Source organism: Zootermopsis nevadensis, unplaced genomic scaffold (genome assembly GCF_977971745.1).
Source record: "Zootermopsis nevadensis isolate Lab colony 2312 unplaced genomic scaffold, Znev_1.0 Znev_ptg000030l, whole genome shotgun sequence".
NCBI classification, from domain to species: domain Eukaryota; kingdom Metazoa; phylum Arthropoda; class Insecta; order Blattodea; family Termopsidae; genus Zootermopsis; species Zootermopsis nevadensis.
Window position 1 is genome coordinate 18,108,246 of NW_028259162.1, and position 23,855 is coordinate 18,132,100.

A 23,855-nucleotide genomic window follows, 5' to 3' on the forward strand; every position below is an offset into this window, starting at 1 on the left:
TCACAAAATTTTTGGGCCGATTGAGATGGACACGAACTCGCAAGGACCTGAATGTCAAATGCCCCGAGGTATGGAGCTGAATCGGAAATGAACATTAGGGTTAGGGTGGGGGGAGAAGGGATGAAGAAAATTAATGGCGAGGGGAAGGAGGAGAGGCAAAGTACATAAAGTTGACGTTACAATTTGACTGATAAAATAAACAAGTAATTACTAAATCGATATTGCTAGCCCGCGGGTAAATTACAACTCAAGGATTATGTAAGCTCTTACTGAAATTAGTTGATACAAACACGACAGTTTCCTTCGAAACACTTATAACGACCTAAGATTCTATAGACTGTTTTAATTTTAAATCAAGATAAGAAAAATTATTGGAATTTAATAAGCCTGTTACAACCGTCCACCACACTTTAAGTTTGTTTGCTCCATCTAGCTCAGGGTGGACTTAAGGTCGCTAACGGGGATCGAACGCAAAACGAGTAACAAATTATAAGCAAAGAAGTCACGTTTCTGTGGTTAACGAGAGGAGATCTGAAAGGGGAAACTGAAAGGCAGATTATTGCAGCACAAGACCAGGCACTAAACACAAAATATTACGCAACAAAAATACTGAAAACAGATAAAGACAGCAAATGCAGACTATGTCAGCAATTTGATGATACGAGAGATCACGTTATGTCCGGATGCCCCGTGCTGGCAAAAGAGCAGTATATACGACATGATCGTGTGTGTACTCAGTCACATTTTAACATATGCAGGAACGCTGGGGAAAGCTAGAAGAGAAGAACTGGTGTGAACAGATCCCGAAGACAGTGGAGACAAGTGAAGATAGCCAAATAACTATTTTGTGGAACCAACAAGTCAGAACAGATAGAAATATTCCAAATAATAAACCAGATATTATAATCTGAAACAAAAACGGAACTTGCCTCTTAATTGACATAGCAACGCCGACTGACAGGAATGTGATTAAGGAGGAACCGGAGAAGATCTTGAAATACAAGAACCTTCTCAGAGAAATACAGAGAATGTGGAAAGTTCAAGCAAAAGTAATCCCAATAGTTACAGGGGCAACAGGAACTGTCTGCAGGTCGCTCAGGAAATATTTGGCCAACATCCCGGGCGAACACGACATCAGGGAACTGCAGAAGACCGCCATTTTGGAAACTTTAAACATCATTCGAAAGACGCTGTCATAAAAAAAAATTATATAATACATGTAACACTTGCTAAAAACAAAATGTATCCCGGAAATAGCTGCTGCCCTATGTACCTTAGGGACAAGGTCTGTGTCGGGTTTATATTTATTTAGTGTTCTGTCTGACGACAGGTCCATATGAACAGGATCCTTCCATCCTTTTCTCGAACGGGGACCTGTTTATATACGTTCTTGGCTGATGATCCAGAAGTGTTTTGCCATTGCCTTATTCTGTGTGTGAATTTAGTAATTGTTGGGATGCCACGGAGGAAAACTCCGTGTTGCCTAGACCACGGCCTTGCTCGGGTACATGAAAGTACATACCCCATAAAGTGGTGAATAAATGGGATAATAATAATAATAGCAGTAATAATAATAGTAAATCAGGTCTCTCTACCTGAAGAGACTCTATAATAATATAAAACTGGTCTCCTTCCTTCAAGAGACTGCCCAATAGAAATTGCCTCCTTCCTTGAAGGGAGTGATCGTGAGAAACTCCACCACGGTTTGCCCACGCAGCCCTCATTAACAGAACAACTCGAGTACACACTCGCAAACATATTAGATATCAAGAACAACAGAAACAAGGTCCTTCCGGTTACACTGTATTCTTGTGTTTCTTTGACAAGCGTTCGATAGAATTATGTTACCGGACGTATTACAACTTCCTAGACATAAATAAGTACCTCACAAAACAGTGATATATACAAGAACAATCAAATTAAAATATCAGTAAACGGAGAATGTCGGGGTTCAATTAAAGTAAATAAGGGAATTAGACAAATAGACTCGATAATCCCCCTGCAATTTATAGTTTAAATGTGGATGAAATCATAAACGAAGTTAAAAAGGGTAGAGGATATAAAATGCAAAGAGATGAAATAACGATAATATGCTACGTTGATTACGCGGTTCTAATAGCAAAATCAGAAGATGATTTACAAAGACTCTTTCGCGCTTGTAATCAAAAACGTTAGCAGTAAAAGACGATTATTTTAACTGAAAAGACGAAGTGTATGGCAATCAGTAAAGGGGCCCGTTAGATGTAAACTTGAAGTCGAAAGAAACGTAATCGAAGAAGTATTTAATTTTAACTCTCTGGGAGTGAACAGCAAAAGATACAAACTTAGGTTATGAAAGTATCCCGAATATCAGGTTGCTTCAATGACGTGATATGACACGATAGTGTTTTGGATACAAGCAGTTGTAATCGTCTAGTCAGGAGGACGAGCTCTGACTAAGACAACCAAACAAATATGAAACAATGTTTCCGTTTTCAATACATTCACACCCGCACATGTCGCGAATTGTCAGCGGATCAAAGACCTACATTTGTCACTGTCAGCTGTCCTTTCGAAAAATCCACATTTGAGAAGTTCAAAACTCTTTTAACCGGATACTTTGACAGGCCATTGGAGTATTTCACCCCCTAGGTGGTCGGGTTTATGCAAAAGTAGGCTTAAGTGACCTAGCGTCACCACGCCATGCAAACTATCAAAGTTGGCTCGGGTATAGAACCGACCACTCAGAGAAAAGTTATTTTGGCTTAAATTTAAATCAGTCCACCAATCACAAAACTAACCGGGAAGTCGAACCAATGGCGTTACAAAATTTCAGATTTCGGAATGAGTGAGAGAAATTGATATATTTGAGAGACAAACTTCTTCCTAGCCCAGTCGAGTTGCCATTCGTCAGTTGTTAGTCGTGAGTTCGTTTTCGAATTGCTCCATTATAAAATATTAATCGGTTATCACGGACGCATACGTCTATTCGCTTTACTCTGTTCACAAACAAATTTGCATCATCTGCCAGTATCGAGCGGAGAAATTAAATTAACAATCACCAGCAATAGGGACCTAAAAACACAGCTGAGGCGATCTTAATGTAAACCCAGGATAAGAGTCTCGTGTGTCGTTTACCCAAGAGAAGAATTAATGATAACGAAGGGTCGTACGATCAACTTTGACATATGCTGCTGAAAATAGATGTGAAACAGCCAAATCTAGACAGATATTAGAAACCATCGAAATGAAAAGTTTGAGAACGATAGTAGGGAAGATTTTAAATACAGAGGCGGCAGCGAGGAGATTAGAGAAGTGTGTGACGTACAGCCAGTAACCACGTGGATGATAGAAGATACTGGAACGACCATATCAGCAGAATGGATCCACAAAGAATCCACAAAATTGTAAGGGATAAGTCGCCACAAGGAAAGAAAGACGTAGGTAGACCCTCGAAGAGGTGGAGGGATTCTCTTTGACCGGAAAGAACAAGCAATCAGCCCATTATAACAGAAAGGAGAAGTAACATGAAGAACAGGTTATCTCAATCTCTAATGATTTTGGATAGCAAACGAGATTATAAAAGATTTTGAATTCAAAAAAAATTAAACGTTCCCCGAGTATATTCTACGAAGTGCGATCGAAATGTTTCCAGACTACGCGTATAAAAACCCGTACACTTATCTCAGGTATTAAATTCATCCATCACCCTCGAAGTATTTCCCCTGGAAGTGAACACAACGATCCCAGCGCCGCTGCCAAGCCTGGAAGCATCCCTGGAAATCTTTTTTGTCAGCCTGTCAAGCACCATCTGCAATTCTCCCTGAATCTCTTCTATCGTCTCAAATCGCCTTCCCTTTAACTGAATTTTCATCTCTGGGAAGAGGAAGAAGTCACACGGAGCTTCGAAATGAAGTTGGGGTCGGTTCTTGCATGATCCTTCAGCTCCTGACAAACGAGAAGTCGATTCTGCTTCTGGTCCTCAGACAGGATACGTCGCATGTGGAGTTCTTCCTTTAGAATCAGCTTACAGGACCTATAGCCTATCCCAACAATGTCGCACAACTCGTTGATGTTACGACGTCGATCTTCCTGAATGGCCTGCCGAATCTTCGTAACATTTTCGGGCGTTGTGCTCGAAGATGGTCGTCCAGAACGCTCGTCATCATCGACAGAGGTTCGGCCATTTTTAAAACGTGAATGCCACACAAACGTTTGTGCACGACCCATTGCGGACTTCCCAAATGCTTGCTTTAGCATTTCATAGGTTTCCGTAGCAGTTTTGGCGAGTCTTTGGCAAAATTTGATGCACACGCCATTCCGAAATCGCAGGAGGGTCGGTGTAATGCACTACCAAAACGCCTGTAACTAAGAAACAAATGCTAATTCGATGATGCCGGCTGGCACACTGATTCACTATGAATGTAGGCTGCACCCCCTAGCGGCTGAAGCTCGTACTACATCCGGTTCGCCCTCTATTGACACAGTCTTGAAACTTTCCGATCGCACCTCGTACTCTTAATTTCATCATGGACGTCATTTCTATTTGTTATTGTTGTTCAGCAGATATATAATTTTTTAAAAAAACATTTTCAAATTATGTTGTAGGTGAAGTTCATCCCGTATTACGCCCATGTATTAAGTTTTGTCTGCATTTACTTCTAGGCCTATTTCCTTGTTAGTCTACAGGAGAGTTCCTGCATTCTTGGCTATGGTACCCACACCCTCCCCCAGCGAATTTACGTCATCAGCATAGGCAAGTACCTGGTGCAAACCATTCAATTCGTGCCCTTCCTGATTCCATCTTACCTTCCTGACTACATGTTCTAGAGCAAAATTAAAAAGCATTGAGGATAAAGCATCCTCCTGTTTTATGCCATTGTGCACTGGGAAGGGATCCGACAGAAGGTTAGCTATAAGAAATCTACTAGATACTCCATTCATACACATCGTATTTGACCTTATAAGTTTCTTTGGTATACCAGACTCAATCAAAATGCCATACAGTTCCTCTCTTTTGAGTCATATGCCTTCCTAAAGTCCACAAATATTTGGTGTACTGACCCATTATATTCCCACTTTTTCTCTAATATTTATCGAACGCTAAAGATCTCATCAATAGTTGACCTTTTACGGCGGAATCCACATTCATCGTCTCCGATAGTTTCATTCATAAATGGCGTCAGAAGAATATTCGATGAAATTTTTTATGATGTTTACAAAAGAGAGATACCTCGGAAGTTATTGTACTCAGTTTATAGGTACGACAATTGATAAATGCTCCCTTTATAAAATTATTATGAAAAAGAAATGAGAAGTAGGTAGTTCAGGGTTTTAAAGATGTAGAAGGAAGAATATTTATTTTTACATACAGTTTACCCGCAGTTACACTGCAAAGCAGTTTGATTAGGCATCATGTAATATGAACAGGTGTAAAACATGTGAATTTTCTAATAGCAAATTTTTCAATCACACATATTTCATATCCCTGCTAGAAGATATGAACTCCCAATATAATAATGCACCATAGAACTCCAGTTCTTGACTGATGAGGTTTGATACAGTCATAAAGAGATTACAGAATTTACTTGAAAAAATATGGACACACAATAAAAAGAAGAAATATTCCTACAACTGAAAGATGAAAGTTTCAATACTAATCTCACTTTCCTTTGTGCCAATGTGGACCAACTAAGCAAGAAACGAACTCCATAATCATGAGTTGTATAAAATGGTGCAGGCTGTCAAAAGACATTACCCGTTGTTCTCAAATCCGGTTGAGGAAGATAAATTCATATATTTTCCTGTTCTACAATAAATACACATGTCTAACACTCCCAGTAAGTACAATAATACCCTTAGGAAACTACAACAAGAATTTTGTAGTCCATTTTTGAATTTCATCAAAGTGGAAAATGAACTTGAAATCTCCACTTGTACTTCACATTTTTTGCTGAAGAACTTCAGATTCAGATTAGCTTCAGCTAGAACCGACTGAATTGCAGCTTTGTAAGGAACGGAAGAGACGAATTCATACCTCTGAAGTATGTCAATTTCTCTTGACTCTCGTGGTATGGCCAGAGAGAATAAAAAAGATATAAACCCTCGTTCTGTTAAGTAAATGGATGTACTGACACACTTCTCAGTTATGGTTGTAACTGTTACAGTGTTAAGATACACACAGATCAGTACAAGCTGACAAATTTTCACACAGTAATTTTTACATATAGCACCTGGCACATTAGATTCATTTTGTGATCAAGTTTGTTTGGATAATAATAATAATAATTTATTTACATTCCGTGGATCCATAAGACAGTCAGATAACGACAGAATGTGGAAAAAGTCATAATAAAAATAATAATAATAATAATAATAATACAATACATATTATAAAGTACAACTCGTACTATTATATAAATTTCACATAATACAAAACAAAGTATTCACCTAGAGATATGATAAGCCACAAATAGATCTACCCATTACACACAAGAGAAATTTATCATTTATTTGTAAACAACATAAATTCATTGACAGACTAAGAGGAGTGTGTAATTTAATCTTTTTAATGCTACCTTAAATTGCTCCTTCTTATTCACAAGACTTGTGAGATTTGATGGTAGACTGTTGAAAATTTTGATCCCTGCATAATATGCACCCTTCTGAAAGCATGAGAGGTTGGCAATTGGTCTATGAAGCTGATTTTTATTCTTTGTGTTGACACTGTGTACAGCAGAATTAGTTTGAAAGAGTTCTTGGTTATTTACAGTAAAGTTCATTAATGAGAATATGTGTTAACAGGAAAGAGCTAAGATCTGTAATCTCCTAAATAGACTCCTACATGAATTTCTAGGTTTGACACCAGCCAATAATCTAATAATTTTCTTTTGTAAAGTGAATATTTTTTTATTGTTTGATGAATTTCCCAAAAAAATTATTCCATAATTCATTAAAGAGTGAAAATAGGCAAAATATACTGATCTGAGTGTGTCAGTGTTGCTGACATGCAACAGAGATCTAACTGCATAACATGCGCCACTTAACTTAGGTATCATTATATCAATATGATTAGTCCAATTTAGGTGATTATCAATTTGCAAACTCAAGAATTTTGTGTTTTTTGACTCTTCTATATACTTCCCATTATAACCAATACTTAAAGCAAGCTGTGGTGAGTTATTTGTTATAAATTTTATTATATTCGTTTTATCTAGATTCAGGGCCAGCTTGTTAGCAGTAAACCATTTACTCATATGAGACAGAACTATGTTTGATGTTGAAAAGAAATCATCAAAATTTTTATTAGAAATTATGACACTTGTGTCATCAGCAAATGTTATGGGGTCTGTTAAAGTATTTATTGTTTTTATTGTTGGAAGCAGGTCATTTATGTATATTATAAAAAGCAAGGGCCCTAAAATTGACCCTTGGGGAACTCCATATTTTATTGTTCCCCAGTTTGAGAAAAAAATTTGTTTGTTTTTAAGTGCTTTTACTTTGACCTTTTGTTTTCTATCTGTTAAATAGGATCTGAACCATTGCGCTGCTATTCCTTGCAATTTATCAAAACAAAATTTCATGATTTACACAGTCAAAAGCTTTAGCTAAATCACAGAAAATTCATCCAACATGCATTTTTTGGTTAACAGATTTTAGCACATTGTCTGTTAGTTTGAAAGCTGCATCTTCAGTACAATATGTGTGTCCATTATTCATATCCAACCTCAAAGAATTTATCTAGAGTATATGGTACTTTGTATCCATTCTAATAGTGCTACAAGCAGACCAATAATTAGGGCAGTAACTGTCAACATTGTTTCAAAGTTGAGTTGACATATCTCCAAACATGATGGCTGCAGAGGTCTTAACGGTACTCCAGAGAATTCTGGTTCTTTCACCCAAATGTCGCTCTTTGAGATTTTTCCTTGTGCATGCAGTACCTGTCAAGTGAGAAACATAAAATCAGTGTTACTATGACATGAACAGGTATGAAATAGAAAGGTATTCCACTTTCTCTGGGTATTATGGTCATGAAAGAGGACAGTAAAATATCATAGAAACTGCAATGTATATTTGTAAATGTTAATAGATATTTTATTATTTTACTTTCACATTAAATTAGGAACCGGGAGAGCTCAGTCAGTATAGTGACTAGCTATGGGCTGGATGACTGGGTTTTGATCTCTGGCGGGGGCAGAGGATACTGGGGTCCTTTCCCGGGGGTAAAGCATGTCCAGGGTGTAATGTTGTCCATTCACCCTCATCTAGTGCCGAGGTAAAGAAAGAGTTGGAACTATAACTCCACCCCCCCCCCCCCCCAAATGTACATAGCGTGTAGCGAGACACCTTTATTTTACTTTACTTTTCACATTAAATTACATAGGACAGGGTCAAAGTCTTCAATGGAGTGAAAGTAACTAGAACTGCAATGTCATTTCCTGTAACAATTCAAAATCCTTGGGGAACAGAAATTTCAGAATCCAGCTAAAACAAACAATCAAGTTTTGGTATTAAATTGACATGCAGAACCATAATTATTTTGCAGAAATGGTGTTAAATACATTATACATCCAAATATTTTGTGAATTTATATATAACAGCCTATACATTATACACTGAATTTGGCTAAATTACTTATAAATAAAATATTTCCTTTGTTTAAAATTATATTAATAAAACCATCAAAATAAGCCACATACTTCTCTGGCAGCTCTCTCTCCTGCCTCGATAGCTCCATTCATGTAGCCAGTCCACTCTAATGCAGTCTCGGTACCAGCAATATAAATTCTGTTTCCAATTGGTTCTCGTATTGCTGGCCCATATCTAGTGAGGACACCTGGTGGACAGTAGCTAGAGTAACCGCCACCAATATACGGTTCTTCTAACCACAACTTATCCACATAATATACTGACTGGAACCAACAATGCAATAAAACACACTTTATTAGTAACAAAAATAGAGCCTGAATAATTTATAGATGAGCTTTATAGCAGGGCAATAGCAGGAAGTTAATATAAACCATAACATTTGTATCTTATAGATCCTTACAATTTTTGTAAAGGACAATTTTCTCTCAGGTTAATACTTGGTGATAAAGCCCAAAAAATATACTTAGATATCTGAATTTTAAAATAAATTAGTGAGTAGTCCTCACAAAGTTATTATCATATATAATTAACACATATTGAAGAGGAAGATTTTTAATGGCAGCATTTAAACATCTTAACATCACCTTGATGGCAAATAAAGTTTAGAGAGCCCACTGAATTTGATGTTCACAGATGGGAAGAATGAACAGCAGCACAGTAAGAATAAAAATCAACAAATAACCACGTTATTATATGGCTGCCACCTCATTATAATATACAGAATGGCAACTGAATTGTCTCAGGGTTGCCACTGCCAAGAACATTGGATACCCTCAGGTATGATACAGTTGCAATTAAAGAATAAAAGATGAGTTCTCTTTAACAGCGCATTATTTTTACTAAATATTTTCATATTTGTCTGGTTAACACACATACCTCAAGAGCTTCTTGACTGTCATAAAAATTGGCAAGGGAATGGCAGATGGAATCTCTGCGAGCAGACTGTTCCATGTCTTTAAGTTGGATGGCATGCTTTCCATAAATGAAGCAAGTCAGTCCATAGAGAGATATACCTGGTTTTCGGTCCTCATGGACATTACCAACAACCTCAAATCCATCCATACAGGACACAAATCCATTATATCCTAAACAGATAACAATACCCACAGAAGAAGTTGGAAAGGTTTCATGTTACTGCTTACTTCTGTTATCCACAAAGTATAATTCTGAACTGCAGTTGCTACTGATTTCAGAAAGACTGCATTATAAAAAAAAATCCCTAACATTAACTGCAGGTGTCTTAACATTAAGCCTGATAGTGAAAGACCATGAATTTGACATGGTCTTTTCCAGTTACACATAATCCTATGGTTATTTCTTCTTCTTCTTCTATGGCTCTCCGGTACATATTCGGTCCATGGCCTCCTCAATTCTCCTCTTCCATTCAGTCCTCTGTTAGGTCCGTCTGTCCGAGGCTTTGATTGGGGTTTCAAAACGTCTTCCTTTTTACGGTGCAAGGTTGTTAGCCTTGCGACCAACTCCCAACCTGGAGGACCAGGGTACCTGTCTTAGTCTGACCTCTCCCCCTCGACCAATCTGGCTAGGGAGGCCCTACCAGTAGCTCTTGGGGTCACTGAGGTACTCAAGCCCCACCACCACGACAAGGTGCAGGTACCATTAAGTGGGGCATATCTTTATTTAAATATATAAAATACTTGTGGGTTCAATCCTTGTCACTATTCAAGACCTTTTTATGGACACTAACTTATATTTCTCTACATACGTAATGATATTAAAATATTAATTTGGCCTAGACGTGCAGCAGAAAACATTATGAAGAAATAAACATATATATAAGCAAGTGGATCATATTTAGATAACAGTAAGTTGATCTCCAATGAATAATAAAAATCAGAACAATAGCTCACACATTTAATGTTCTAAAAATGTATTAACATCATATTCAGGTATTTAATGTTACATTCCAAAAGCAACATGCAATTTATCTCATGGACTTGTGTGCAGGTAGTCAAATGATCAAATCTCACTTTGGTTACCTTTAAAAAAAGATAATCAGTGCTGGTTTAAGAAGGAACAATTTTAGTCTATTACAGATTGTGTGTTAAGCAATTTTTTCATGACTGATTTAACTATTTTTAAGCTTCAAGTAAGAGTAAAGGAATATTCATTTCTGCAAATTTTCGATGTCATTTGTAAATTATTAGAAATATTCTGGTGAGATTAATGTGACCACCTGACAACCTCCTCGTTTATGAAAAATATATATAAATAGATATAAATTAAACCTTATCAGCATATAAACAACAGCATGCATATTAGTTCAAGAATATAAACAATGCATATGTGAGTCCACAGAAATATGGTTTCATCATAATGCATTAAAGTATGCTAATCCTTTCACCTTTTTCTACCCAGAATTCTCTCTTGTAGAATACAGTGCATTTGAGAACAATTCCCATAGGACATCGTTGAATTAGTCCGTGACGTAGTGATGGCAGTGGAGGATCAAAATTTATTTTGAGCTGAAAGAAAGATCAGTACATGAAGTCATTCGATCGCCCCTGATGATGGAGGCAGCAAGGACCTCTGGAACGATGGTAAACTTCTACCAGACTACATGGCACGACAGCCCAGAAGACAGCCATCTTCAGACTCACTGCCATGAAAATCTCATATCCTACATTGAAATAATAGTTTACTTCTGTGAATTATGCAAATATACAAGTCAATATGATTAATTAATTATTATTAAAATTAACATTTTGAATGTTAAACAATTTAAGTGCCATTTGTTAAATGGCAAACAGACAAATGTAATAGAAAATATGTGAAACTAATTCAAGTTCTTGGTTACATAGCATAATACAGTTGGTCTCAGAAATAAAATTAATACATTTAGGGAAAAATGAATAAATAAGTGCATATAACCAGGATAAAGTTGAACAGACACTTCTATCTTCTACCTCTGTGTGTATATTTGTGTGTCGAGCCACCAAATGTCTTTTAAATGATTTGTAGGGAATGGATGTAGTGTAAAATCAATATACAGATTAAATAAAAGTTGTAAATTCCCTGTACAGGGGTTCTGAAAGGATTATGTTTATTACATCTGCTATATTTTTCAAAGAGACTTATAATGTAGCCAATTCCCTTCCAACAGAACAGAATTTGTGTGAACAATCTCATTGCTCTGATACATAACTGTTTTAGAGGACCCTTCATGTGCAAAGAAGGAATACGAAGAACCATATTCCTCCAGAAAGCTGAAGCTGATCTCTCACCTACTTCTAGTGCTGAGATAAAACACGGACCTTTATGTCTACTCCCACATATGTATGTCTGATATGGTGCTTGGTTAAGCATCAGAGACAACTTTATATTTACATTTACTTTTAACTTTTGTCACACTTGGTGGACTAGTGGTTAGCGTGCTCGCCACTGGACCCAATGTTCGTGGGTTCATTCCTGGCTGAGGTCAATGGAATTTTAAGGGTGGTAATAATCGGTTGCACAACTTCCTTCAGAGGGCAAGTAAAGTCGGCGTTCCCATGTCGTAGATATACGGCATGCAAAAGAACCTTACGAGTATCATACAAGATGTTTCTTAAGCAAAATTCAGCGACCACCTTCCTCACACAAGTCTCCTGATTAACTGCTAGATGGCTCTGGCAGTCAAATCAGGATTGAGTAGAAATTGTGCAGAGTCAGTGGGCTGGTCACTCACTACTTCATGACCAAGACCAAGAAACCTCCGGAAAGGAGGCGACGAAAACCCACAACAGGGTTGTAGAGCCGAGAAACAACAACAACAACAACCTATACCTTTACATGAATATATTCAAGATGATCTACAGTTTACATAATGTAACTCCAATGGGAGAAACATCCTTGTTTATGCTCCTAGAATACTGAGAACAAATTCAGTCTCCTATATTAATGGATGGTTTTATCTCCTTTAGTCCTAACAACACACTGCACTGGGGGGAACCCACTTAATTTGCACCCTCAGCTTCTGGATTTTCAGATAAATAAATTACTGCTGTAAACGTTACTTACATGTGCAAATGGAGGAATAGCCATTATTACATGTGAGCCATTGAAAACAGTTCCATCCAGTGTTTTGACCATCACACCATAGTTCATGTGAATTATTTGTACCACTGCATTTTTCAGATGAATTCGATCTGAAAAATGAAAAATAAAATTTTCAATCAGCCATAACTAAGGAAACACTTTATTCTACTCACTAAAGGAATGAAAATTAACTGTATACCTCCAAGATTTTTTGCCATCTTGATGCTAAGTTGCTGAGAACCACCAATAATTTTACATTCCTGTGCACCACCCCTAACCTTCCAAATATGATTCACACCTTGTGCCTGATGTAAATACCACAAAAAGAATAGTAACGACATCTCATGATCTTCAGCAGTGTTGTTAGTAACAGCCATACCTTCAAGAAATTCTCTTGCATCCCTGTCACAGTGCAAACCAGTCAGTATGAACAGACAAAAGATTATATATTCATTAATAAAATTCAAAAAATAAGTGAAGAAATTGGTGATACATTTCTAGGTGGCTTATAAAAAATGTTATCTCTGCTATGGAATTGATATAATCTCATCTTATTTTAAAAATTATTAAAAATAGTGTTTAAATGACAGGTGTCACTTTAAGTTTATACATCCATTTTAATGTCTTTTAATAAGATTTTTATACAAATTTCTTTGTTAAATCTTATCATAAAAGAATTATATCTCCCCTTTGGATGTTCATAGCCTGATTAAGTTTTGGCATTTAGTTAATAAAAGCACAATTCAGCAAGCTGTCACACAGCACAAAAACTATTTAGACACATGGTTCACATACCCCACCTCGATACACTGCTTTATATAGAATTTTAAAATTCACTAGTCAGAAAATTTTTCCAGGAATGTCTCCTTACCTAGTCCAGCAATGTTTCTTCAGAAACTCCTTTAATGTGATATTATCCCATTCAACAGCATGAGGAGCTCGCCAGGGACAATCAACAGGTACCTGGAGTGCCATGTTATCTAGCTTACGAATAGTAGAATGTAGATCCCATGCTGCTAATGGGCTACTCCACCAGAATGTGGGCCATAAATTTGAGTAACAAGATTTTTTTCCCTAAAATAAACAGATTTTTGCGGGACTAAATTAAAACACGTTTTTAAAGTTCATTTTGTGGGTTGCATTGATACAAATTTTTACCAATTATAAGGAGCTGTTGTATTTGTTAACTTTCAATTAACTGTTTCTATTATATGTGTTTCTCCTACTAAAGGTGCAGTATTATTTCCATTATATCAGCCTAGAAATTCTGTCTGTAACTTTTAATACAATTTTGTATGTGAAGCACATGAAATATTGGTTAAATATTTGACCACTTTTGCACCAATAAATTTGCATGAAAAATTTGTGTGGACTTCTCACCCAAAGTATCAAATTTTATCACAATCTCCTGGGTTGTTTTCAGATAAAACACAAACATGATGTATTAATTTAAGTACTTTGTGAAAAAAATACACAAAAATTGATCGCTGAAATTTGGTTTTAGGTGCTATAGTTTCATTTTCTTTATTGCGCAGCACACAAACCTTAAAGTATGAACCAACATTTGCAGAATATAGCATTTGTTTAGAAAGAAAGCTGGTATCAACTCTATTTTAAATAAGAAATTAAAATATTACTTATACTCATAAAAATGATCCTGTGTGACTACGAAACCATAACATATAATAGGCTACATTAGTTACCTTGCTAAAATATATGCTGTCATGGTTATCTCGGCAAAGATATGTCTCACAGTCCAGTTCCCTGCACAATCGCAGGACATGATTTTGAGTGGGACCAACATAAGAGGCTCCAAGGTCAACCCAACCATAATGTGGGTCTCCTGCCTCTGCTGATGGTGTTTGTGTCAGAGTACGACCACCCACCCTGTCATTGGCTTCCAGCACCACCACCTCCACGCCACGCTCATTAAGCAGTTTTGCGGAACTTAAACCTGATACACATTATGTTTGATGACTTGTAAAACACAAGTTTTGCTCAGTTTTAATGTAACATAATCATCTTTTAATACCAAGAAATATCACAATCCTTTTTATGGTTACTCATGAGTGATGGGGAAGTATATATTATTTTCCGTAATATTAGTTAGGTAGGTAATATTTACTTGTGAAAAAAATTAATAAATGTATGTATATGTGGTAAAGTCTACATTGGGCAGAGCAGCCGCTCCTAAGAGACCACTCGAGGAACACCAGCACCATATCTGGCTGAAGAAACCAAACAAATCTGCCATGTCCAAACACAGTGTCAACCTGGGCCAACGTATTCAAATACAAGACACCACTATCCTGTCCACCAAATCCAGATACATGGACCGGATGATCGGCAAGGCCATCAAGATCGAGCTACATCCAAACAACTTGAACAAGGAGGAAGGACTTCACCTGACCTGGTCATGAAAGCCCTTCACCCACTCTCAAAGGGCATACGGAGGAACAAATACAGCATTTCCAGGTAATATTCAGCAGTGGCCAGTCCTTATTTTCACTCTCCATTCTCCTCCCACACGTCCCATTTGTCTGGTGAACTACCGGCCGGACCCAGAGGTGCCCTGATAAGGGTCGCATTTTCGGACCTCTCTTTCTCTGTCATAGCCTAATCCCTCCTGCTGGGCAGACTGTGGCATGCCCTCGCTCGTATTGTATCCCAGGCCAGTCCCCACTGCTTAGGCCAAGCTCTTCCCGTAACTCTGTTTCGAAGTGCGTGGCTTACTCATTGCCCTGATGATAGAGGCAGCAAGGACCTCTGAACCGTTCGTAAACTTCTACCAGACTATACCTTGCAACAACCCAGAAGACAGCCATATTCAAACTCAGGTCTCTTAGATCACTTAGTTTTTGTCCAGTATCAACTACTGAGGTTATGAAGCACAGATTGAGATATTGAAGATGATTGTAAATGAAATGGAAGGAATACAGAGGGAAGCATCCGCAAACTATTTTAAGGTATTACGAGACCTCAGTCCTAGTAACACTAAGGTTATACTTGTCCCAAGCAAATCACTCTCATTCCAGACATTTAATTTGTCATTTATTTTGATTGTTTATATAAAATGCCCAATGAAAAAAATATAAAAAATTTCCCTTCTTTCTTAGTACAGACTACAGACAGTTATACTTTTCGTGAAATATTAATAAATAAATTATAACTAACTAGATGGCTTACCGAACCCGAAGGTTCTTCACCGATTTAACCAAAGCCCTCCACCGGACCCTGTCCTGGGCCAACGAAATCCAGTTTCCTTCAACTCCATCTCCCATAGATCCCGCCTGACATTATCCTCCCATCTACGTCTAGGTCTCCCCAGAGTTCTCTTCCCTTCAGGTTTCCCAACCAGTACCTGGTACACACCTTTTGTCCCATCCATGCGCGCTACATGCCCAGCCCACCTTATTCTTCTCGACTTAATCACCCTAACAATACTGGGGGAGGAGTACATATTCTTAAGCTCATCATTATGCAGTTTTCTCCACGCCCCATCTTCTTCCCTCTTAGGCCCAAATATCCTCCTCAACACCCGATTCTCAAACACCTGCAATCTGTGTTCCTCCCTCAGAGTGAGAGACCATGTTTCTCACCCATACAAAACAACAATCAAGATTATTGTTTTGTAAACTTTAATTTTCAGGTTCTTAGAAATCAGACGGGAAGACAAAATATTTTGAACTGAGAAGTAGCCAGCATTTCCAGAATTTAATCTCCTCCTAACTTCCTCATGAGTGTCATTTTGATTTGTTATTGTTGTTCCCAGATATTTGAACTTTGTAACCCTTTCAAAGGACTTATTAGCTACTCTAAGATAATTTTGCCCGCATGTCTTCTGATGACGAGATACTAACATGTACTTAGTTTTTTCTGAATTTACTTCTAGCCCCACTTGTCTACCAGCCTCTAGTAAAACTTCTGCGTTCCTCTTTGTTCATCATCAGCATATGCCAATAGCTGATGTGTCCCATTCAATTGCAAACCCTCCTGCCTTTCTTGGACTTTCCTGATGGCGTATTCTAGCGCAAAGTTAAAGAGCAAGGGAGACAAAGCATCTCCTTGTTTCAGACCGTTCTTGATGAAGAATGTCTCGGATACATATTTACCTACTCGAATTTTGCTACAGGTTTCATTTAAGCTCATTTTTGTTAGACTCACTAGCTTCTTTGGTATACCAAATTCAATAAGAATATTATATAACACTTCTCTCTTCACAGAGTCATAGGCTTTTTTGAAATCTATAAATAATTGATGTACAGTCCCACCGAACTCCCATTTTTTCTCTAGTATCTGACGAATGCAAAAGATCTGATCAATCGTTAATCTGTTTCGTCTGAACCCACACTGATGATCCCCAATAATTTCATTCACATATGAGGTTAATTTCGCCAGAAGAATTTTGATAAAATTTTGTATGAGGTTGATAGCAGCGAAATTCCTCGGTAATTACCACACTCAGTCTTGTCCTCCTTCTTATGAATAGGAATAATTATGGATTCCTTCCATTGTTGTGGCATCTCTTCCTTGTCCCTAATTAACTGAATAAGCTTATGGATCCTCATATGCAACCCTTTGCCACCTGCTTTAATTAATTCGGCCGGAATCTGATCAATTCCTGGAGATTTATAACTTTTCAACTTCCCAATGGCTAGTTCCACTTCATCTAAGCTAGGTTCTGGCACCAACAGTTCAGCTGTATGCATTTTAATCTGTCTAATATCACCAGTATTATGAACATTTAAGAGCTCGCTAAAGAAATTTTTCCACCTATTCACAATTTTTATTGGATCTGCAAGCAAATTGCCACTATCATCCTTTACCAAATTAGTCTGGGGTTGATATCCTTTCTTAAAGTTATTAATGCCTCTGTACAGGTCTCTGATGTTTTTTTCCTTATTATTTGTCTCAAGTTCAGCAATTTTGCCCTTCAGGTATTCCCTTTTCTTAGTCCTAAAGGTTCTACTAGCCTCACGTCTCACGTTACATAGATTATCCGCATTTGTTTTGTTTGGGTCCAGCAACCATTAAAATTTTGTTTGCTTCCTTCGATCTATTAATTTTGAACATTCTTCATCAAACCACGGTTTATTTTGCTTTCTCCTGTAGTATCCTAGTTTCTCTTTTGCTGAAATTTTGATGCAGTTACTGACATTTTCCCACTCCCTGTTGATGTCCACACTTTCTTTATCTTCATTTGTCTCTAAAATTTGAAACCTATTCGAAATTTCAACTTGATATAGTTCCTTCGCCTCTCCCTCACTTAATTTTTTCAAATCAAATCTTTCTGTGTCAAAATTTTGCTTAGTTCGTCTAATTACTGAAAGTCGCTCCCTCACTTTTGCTACCACCAGATAATGATCAGTGTCACAATCTGCTCCTCTGAATGATCTCACATCAATTACATTTGTCTGCCTTCTCTTATCTACTAAAACATGATCTATTTGATTGTGTGTGTTCCCATCTGGGGAAGTCCAAGTGTATTTATGAATATTACGGTGTGGAAATTTTGTACTTTTTACATTTAAATCTTTTGACGTAGCGAAGGTTACTGCTCTAACACCGTTATCATTACTAAGTGCATGGAGACTCTCGCTGCCTATTGTGGGTTTGAAGATATCCTCCCTCCCAATTTTGGCATTGAAATCTCCTAGCAGAATTTTCATGTGATACTTGCCAAATGTATCAAATACTGATTCCAATTCTTCATAAAAGCTATCTTTGATATCATCGCTTTTGTCCTCATTTGGGGCATGAACATTAAGGACAATTATGTCGCACCAACGTCCTTCCAAAATTACGTAAGACAACCGGTCACTAACAATTTCTACTCTCTTAACTGCTGCTCTAATTCTGCTATGAACAAAAAACCCGTCCCTAACTGATGATTGTCATTCCCCTTTCCATAGAAAAATGTAAAATTGGCCACTGGGATCGTGCCCTCCCCCTCCCATCGCACTTCCTGCAATGCCACTAATTCTAACTTATAATTCTCTAATTCCCTACTCACTGATTTTAGAGGCTCCTAATGTTCCAAGTACCAAATCTCATGTCCTTTTTCAATTGCCGTGGTCGTGCCAAAGAGTCAGTCCTGATCCGAGGCTTGGTTGATTTTTTCGTAACACATATTTTTTTAAAGGTGAAAGGTTGTTAGCCCTACACCCAACCCCCAACCTGGAGGACCAGGGTATCACTCTTAGTCTAGCGCATCTCCTTAGACCTGTCCGGCTTGGGTGACCCTACCATGAGCCGAAGCTCCGGCCGGCATAGTCCTAAGGGTCATTTGAGCACGCAAGCCTCCTCACCCGGCAGATTGCCTTCGATAAGGTGGTGATACCATTGACTAGAAATGGTAAAATCACGTGCCTGCCTTTATCCATTATGGAACTCAGATCTTAAACAATATGAGCTGCAACTGAAAACAACAACACGGTTTAATGATTCTATTCTCCCAGTCTGGGTAAAATACATTCTATGTTTAATGTTGGGTTATATTGCAAATAGAAAAGCTACCAGGATACACTTCCCTAAAACCTTACCACTAAGTCCAGCTCCAATTACTATCACTGGTCCCTTACTGGACATGTTGATGTTGACACTTCTCGTGGAATACCTTATCGAAGTCTGACTGTACTGTACTAAAGAGCAGCTTATATACGAGGTCTGCCACAAAAATAACGAGACTGATGTTGTAAATAGGCAAACAATTATGGTGAGGGCGAAATAAGCAGACCATATTCGACCCTGATCTGTCCTCTACCAGTGATGCAAGTTTCAACTTGTTTGCTTCACGGAGTAGCAGTGGACGAGTGTTTTTCTGCAGACGTGTTTTTACCCTCGGCCCGAAAATGTCTGACTGCAAAAGTGAACAACGAGTTAAAATCAAGTTTCTTGTTAAACTGAAGAAATCAGCGACGGAAACTTCTCAATTATTGACTGAGGTGAATATTGCATGTCTCGTGCACGCGTTTTTGAATGGCACAAACGAGTTTCGGAAGGCAGAGAATGCGTGAAAGATGATCATCGCTCAGGACGTCCACTCACAGCTGTTCAAGGCAATGTTGATTGTTTTCTTCGATATAAAGGGCATTGTGATGGCAGAGTGGGTACCCAGTGGCCAGACGGTAAATCAGCAGAATTACATTAAAGTCTTGACAAAATTGCGTGAACGTGTGAGAAAGAAACGACCGGAATTATGGAGAAACGGGTGGATTTTGCACCAGGACAACGCGCCAGCCCACAACGCCTTGTCTGTGAAGAGGTTTTTAGCTAATAAAAACATACTGTGCTGAAGATGATCGTAGTTGATTTTCTGAATTTGTTAAATAAAAAGAGTTACAGGAACATTCTCGTTGTTTGTTTGTTTTGTGCGTGTGTGTGTGACAGACCTTGTATATTGACAGAAGACATACGAGTTGAGGACGATGACACACATTACTCAAAGAAGACGTATTACATATGAGGTGCGATCGAAAGGTTTCCAGACTGCGCGTATAAAAACCCGTACACTTATCTCAGGTATTAAATTCATCCATCACCCTCGAAGTAGTTCCCCTGGGAGTGAACACAACGATCCCAGCGCCGCTGCCATGCCTGGAAGCATCCCTGGAAATCTTTCTTTGTCAGCCTGTCAAGCACCATCTGCGATTCTGCCTGAATCTCTTGCCAAAGACTCGCCAAAACGGCTACGGAAACCTATGAAATGCTAAAGCAAGCATTTGGGGAGTCCGCAATGGGTCGTGCACAAACTTTTGTGTGGCATTCACGTTTTAAAAATGGCCGAAACTCTGTCGATGATGACGAGCGTTCTGGACGACCATCTTCGAGCACAACGCCCGAAAATGTTACGAAGATTCGGCAGGCCATTCGCGAAGATCGACGTCCTACCATCAACGACTTCTGCGACATTGTTGGGATAGGCTATGGGACCTGTCAGCTGATTCTAAAGGAAGAACTCCACATGCGACGCATCATGACAACGCGCCAGCGCACACCGTCCTCAAAGTTCGGCAGTTTTTGGCCTCAAACACCATGACCGTCATCCCGCACCCTCCATATTCGCCGGATTTAGCTCCGTGTGACTTCTTCCTCTTCCCAAAGATGAAAATTCAGCTAAAGGGAAGGAGATTTGAGACGATAGAAGAGATTCAGGCAGAATCGCAGATGGTGCTTGACAGGCTGACAAAGAAAGATTTCCAGGGATGCTTCCAGGCTTGGCAGCGGCGCTGGGATCGTTGTGTTTACTCCCAGGGGAACTACTTCGAGTTTGATGGATGAATTTAATACCTCAGATAAGTGTACGGGTTTTTATACGCGCAGTCTTGAACCTTTCCGATCGCACCTCGTATCCTACCCAAGGCAAATGAAGTGAGTGGAAAGAAATGGAACCAGCTGTTCAGTTTAATGATTTGCTGCTAACATCAACATCATTTTGTTTATTAACCAAAAACTCCAGCCTCATCACGGGCTAGTTAACCACAAACCTTTGTCATGGATATATCATTTATAAATACTGTAACTATAACAATAACAGTTTCAACGTGTTATAAATCCAGTTATGTATTATTCATCGCAAATAAATTAAATGCAGCAGACACAGACCATGTACGGTCCAATTTCGGACCGAGTCAGCCAAGTATTTTAGGCATTTTTACGTAATCTGGAGTAAAACTGGTTGTGGCAAACTGTGTCAGTTTTATCATTCAAGCCTTATTTACACTAGTTGTCCTAGTAATATTTTGTGAATGTTGTGTAACAGTGGTTCCTATTCCACATATTGATATTAAGCAGATGTAATAAGAGAGCGCCCTCACACGTGTGTGTTTCTTGTAGTTGCTAATGTTAGGTCTGGCATTGATATTTCCCATATAGCTCATAACTGTGCCCCGAGGTATGGAGCTGCATCGGAAATGAACATTAGGGTGTTTTACGGGAAAAATGATGAAGGATATTAAAACGCGGTTCCACCAGTTATTGAACTCCTGTGAACATCTGAAGGACAGGCAGCGAACAGTTCACCACAAGATATCGCTGCGGACCAAACATCTGACCGAAATGAACGAAATCCTAGATGAATTCCTAAAAGATGATTCTGATCTGCTTACCATCAATTGCGCCGTCTACGCTGCAGCCAGGTTATTAGTAACCCCAGCCCCGTTTAGGGTGGCAGAAAAAGCTGAGCAGCAAACAAAACGTCTGGACGCGAAGTTAAAGTTGGAAAGGCAACTGGTATCCAGAATTCACTGCGTGATTGAGTATGTAAACTCTGGTCGGAGATTTACCACCAAGCTGAGGCTTATCGCCCGCTCTCTCAAGGCCAAGTATCACACACTGAACAAGTATACGCTGCTGACCATCAAGCAGCACTCTCTGGACAAAATACGGGCACTAACCGCGGACAGGAAGAAGTTAGTGAAACGTTACAGGGCCGTAAAGGAGAACACCATCTTTCGTGTATGCCCTTCCCGTCTCTTCAGTAAGAACACTCCAGTCGTTCATACCCCACCAACAGCAACGCAGGTCGAGTCATTCTGGAAGAAACTCTACGAGACTAGATTTCCTTAAAACATAGATCCTCCGGCCATTGGCCTCTTTAGGCAGTTCTGCGATCGCCATTTAGAGGATGATGATGTGCCCCTAGTGATCACCGAACAAGATGTGAAACGTGCCTTTACTGGCAAAAAGAATCTTTCTGCTCCTGGAATAGATGCCATCAATAATTTTTGGTGGAAAAATTTCACGAGCGCACACAAACATCTATCTCGTATCTTTACATCCTTTTTGTGTGGTACAGAGCCCATTTCACCTTGGTTGACAGAAGGGCGCACTGTTCTTATTCCGAAGAAAGGAGATTTGTCTAATCCGGAAAACTACCGACCTATTACCTGTCTTAATACTGTATACAAGGCGTTCACCTCCATCTTGAACGAACGCATACTGCAACATATCGACCCTATCTGGAAAGAGGTATACGAACAGCGGGGTTCAAAACAAGGCATTGCAGGTTGCAAGGACAATCTGTTGATTGACAGATGCATCTGTCAAGATGTGGTCCATTATAAGCGCAACCTGTCAATGGCCTACAAAAAAGCTTTTGACACAACTTCTCATGAGCTGATTGTCATCTTGCTCAAAGTGCTGAAAGTCCAACCTGACATAGTGAAATGCATTGAAAATCTACTACCGCTCTGGAAAACGCGCTTCATTCTAACATCTGGGAAGCGTGTAGTGTCAACCGAGTTGGTACACTATCACCGCGGAGTGTTTCAAGGTGACAGCTTGAGCCTTCATCTTTTCTGCATCTCGCTACTTCCTCTTTCCTCCTCCATAATCATGAGTTGTATAAAATGGTGCAGGCTGTCAAAAGACATTTCCCGTTGTTCTCAAATCCGGTTGAGGAAAATAAATTTATATATTTTCCTGTTCTACAATAAATACACATGTCTAACACTCCCAGTAAGTACAATAATACTCTTAGGAAACTACAACAAGAATTTTGTAGTCCATTTTTTAATTTCATCAAAGTGGAAAATGAACTTGAAATCTTCACTTGTACTTCACATTTGTTGCTGAAGAACTCCAAATCAGCTAGAACTGACTGATTTACAGATTGGTTAAGATCTGAAGAGACAAATTCATACCTCTGAAGTATGTCAATTTCTCTTGACTCTCGGAGTATGGCCAGAGAGAATAAAAAATATATAAACCCTCGTTCTGTTAAGTAAATGGATGTACTGACACACTTCTCAGTAATGGTTGTAACTGTTACAGTGTTAAGGTACACACAGATCAGTACAAGCTGACAAATTTTCACAGAGTATTTTTAACATATAGCACCTGGCACATTAGATTCATTTTGTGATCAAGTTTGTTTGGATCATCATCACTGCAACCAAGCTTAAAATACATGTTTCTCATTGACCAGGTAAAGGAAATGAGGAAATCTCATTAATTTGAGATACCTGCCGAAGGCCTTGGAACATAAAACCATTTTCAAAGTAAAAATTTTTATCAAGAAATAGCCTAATTTATTGGCACACTGAAACTTGAAATATGAATGAATGCACTTCATCACTTCCCTGCTCTGGCTCGTAACTTTATACCGTCAGAGTTAAACATAACATAAGATATTATCCACATATATTTCTTAAGAACAACTGTATAATTTAATTAATTATAAAAAGGAA

The 23,855-nt window shown here is 38.5% G+C and overlaps 2 protein-coding genes across 6 annotated transcripts in view; one reads left to right on the plus strand and one right to left on the minus strand.

Moving 5' to 3' along the window:
• Positions 1-11,683, plus strand: part of LOC110840868 (putative fatty acyl-CoA reductase CG5065) — a 20,778-nt gene extending 9,095 nt beyond the window's left edge. For 3 of the 5 annotated variants that reach the window (XR_015537984.1, XR_015537983.1, XM_087359172.1), the window contains exon 3: positions 9,265-11,683. Coding sequence is in view for 1 of the 5 variants with exons in the window: in XM_087359172.1 (XP_087215298.1) it covers positions 9,265-9,312 (48 nt within the window). In the remaining 4 variants the exon portion in view is untranslated. The remainder of the gene's footprint in view (positions 1-9,264) is intronic. The other 2 variants (XR_015537981.1, XR_015537982.1) reach the window with 2 other exon arrangements.
• On the minus strand, positions 6,088-19,292 carry LOC147872203 (amine oxidase [flavin-containing] A-like). The gene is made up of 9 exons (XM_087359171.1): positions 19,209-19,292; positions 14,370-14,620; positions 13,538-13,740; positions 12,866-13,068; positions 12,649-12,776; positions 10,994-11,114; positions 9,508-9,716; positions 8,682-8,894; positions 6,088-7,922 (listed from the first exon to the last, which is right to left on the minus strand). Exons 1-9 carry the CDS (start codon positions 19,252-19,254, stop codon positions 7,716-7,718), a joined length of 1,581 nt encoding a protein of 526 aa, XP_087215297.1. The 5' UTR covers positions 19,255-19,292; the 3' UTR covers positions 6,088-7,715.
• Between the last annotated feature and the right edge of the window lie 4,563 nt (positions 19,293-23,855).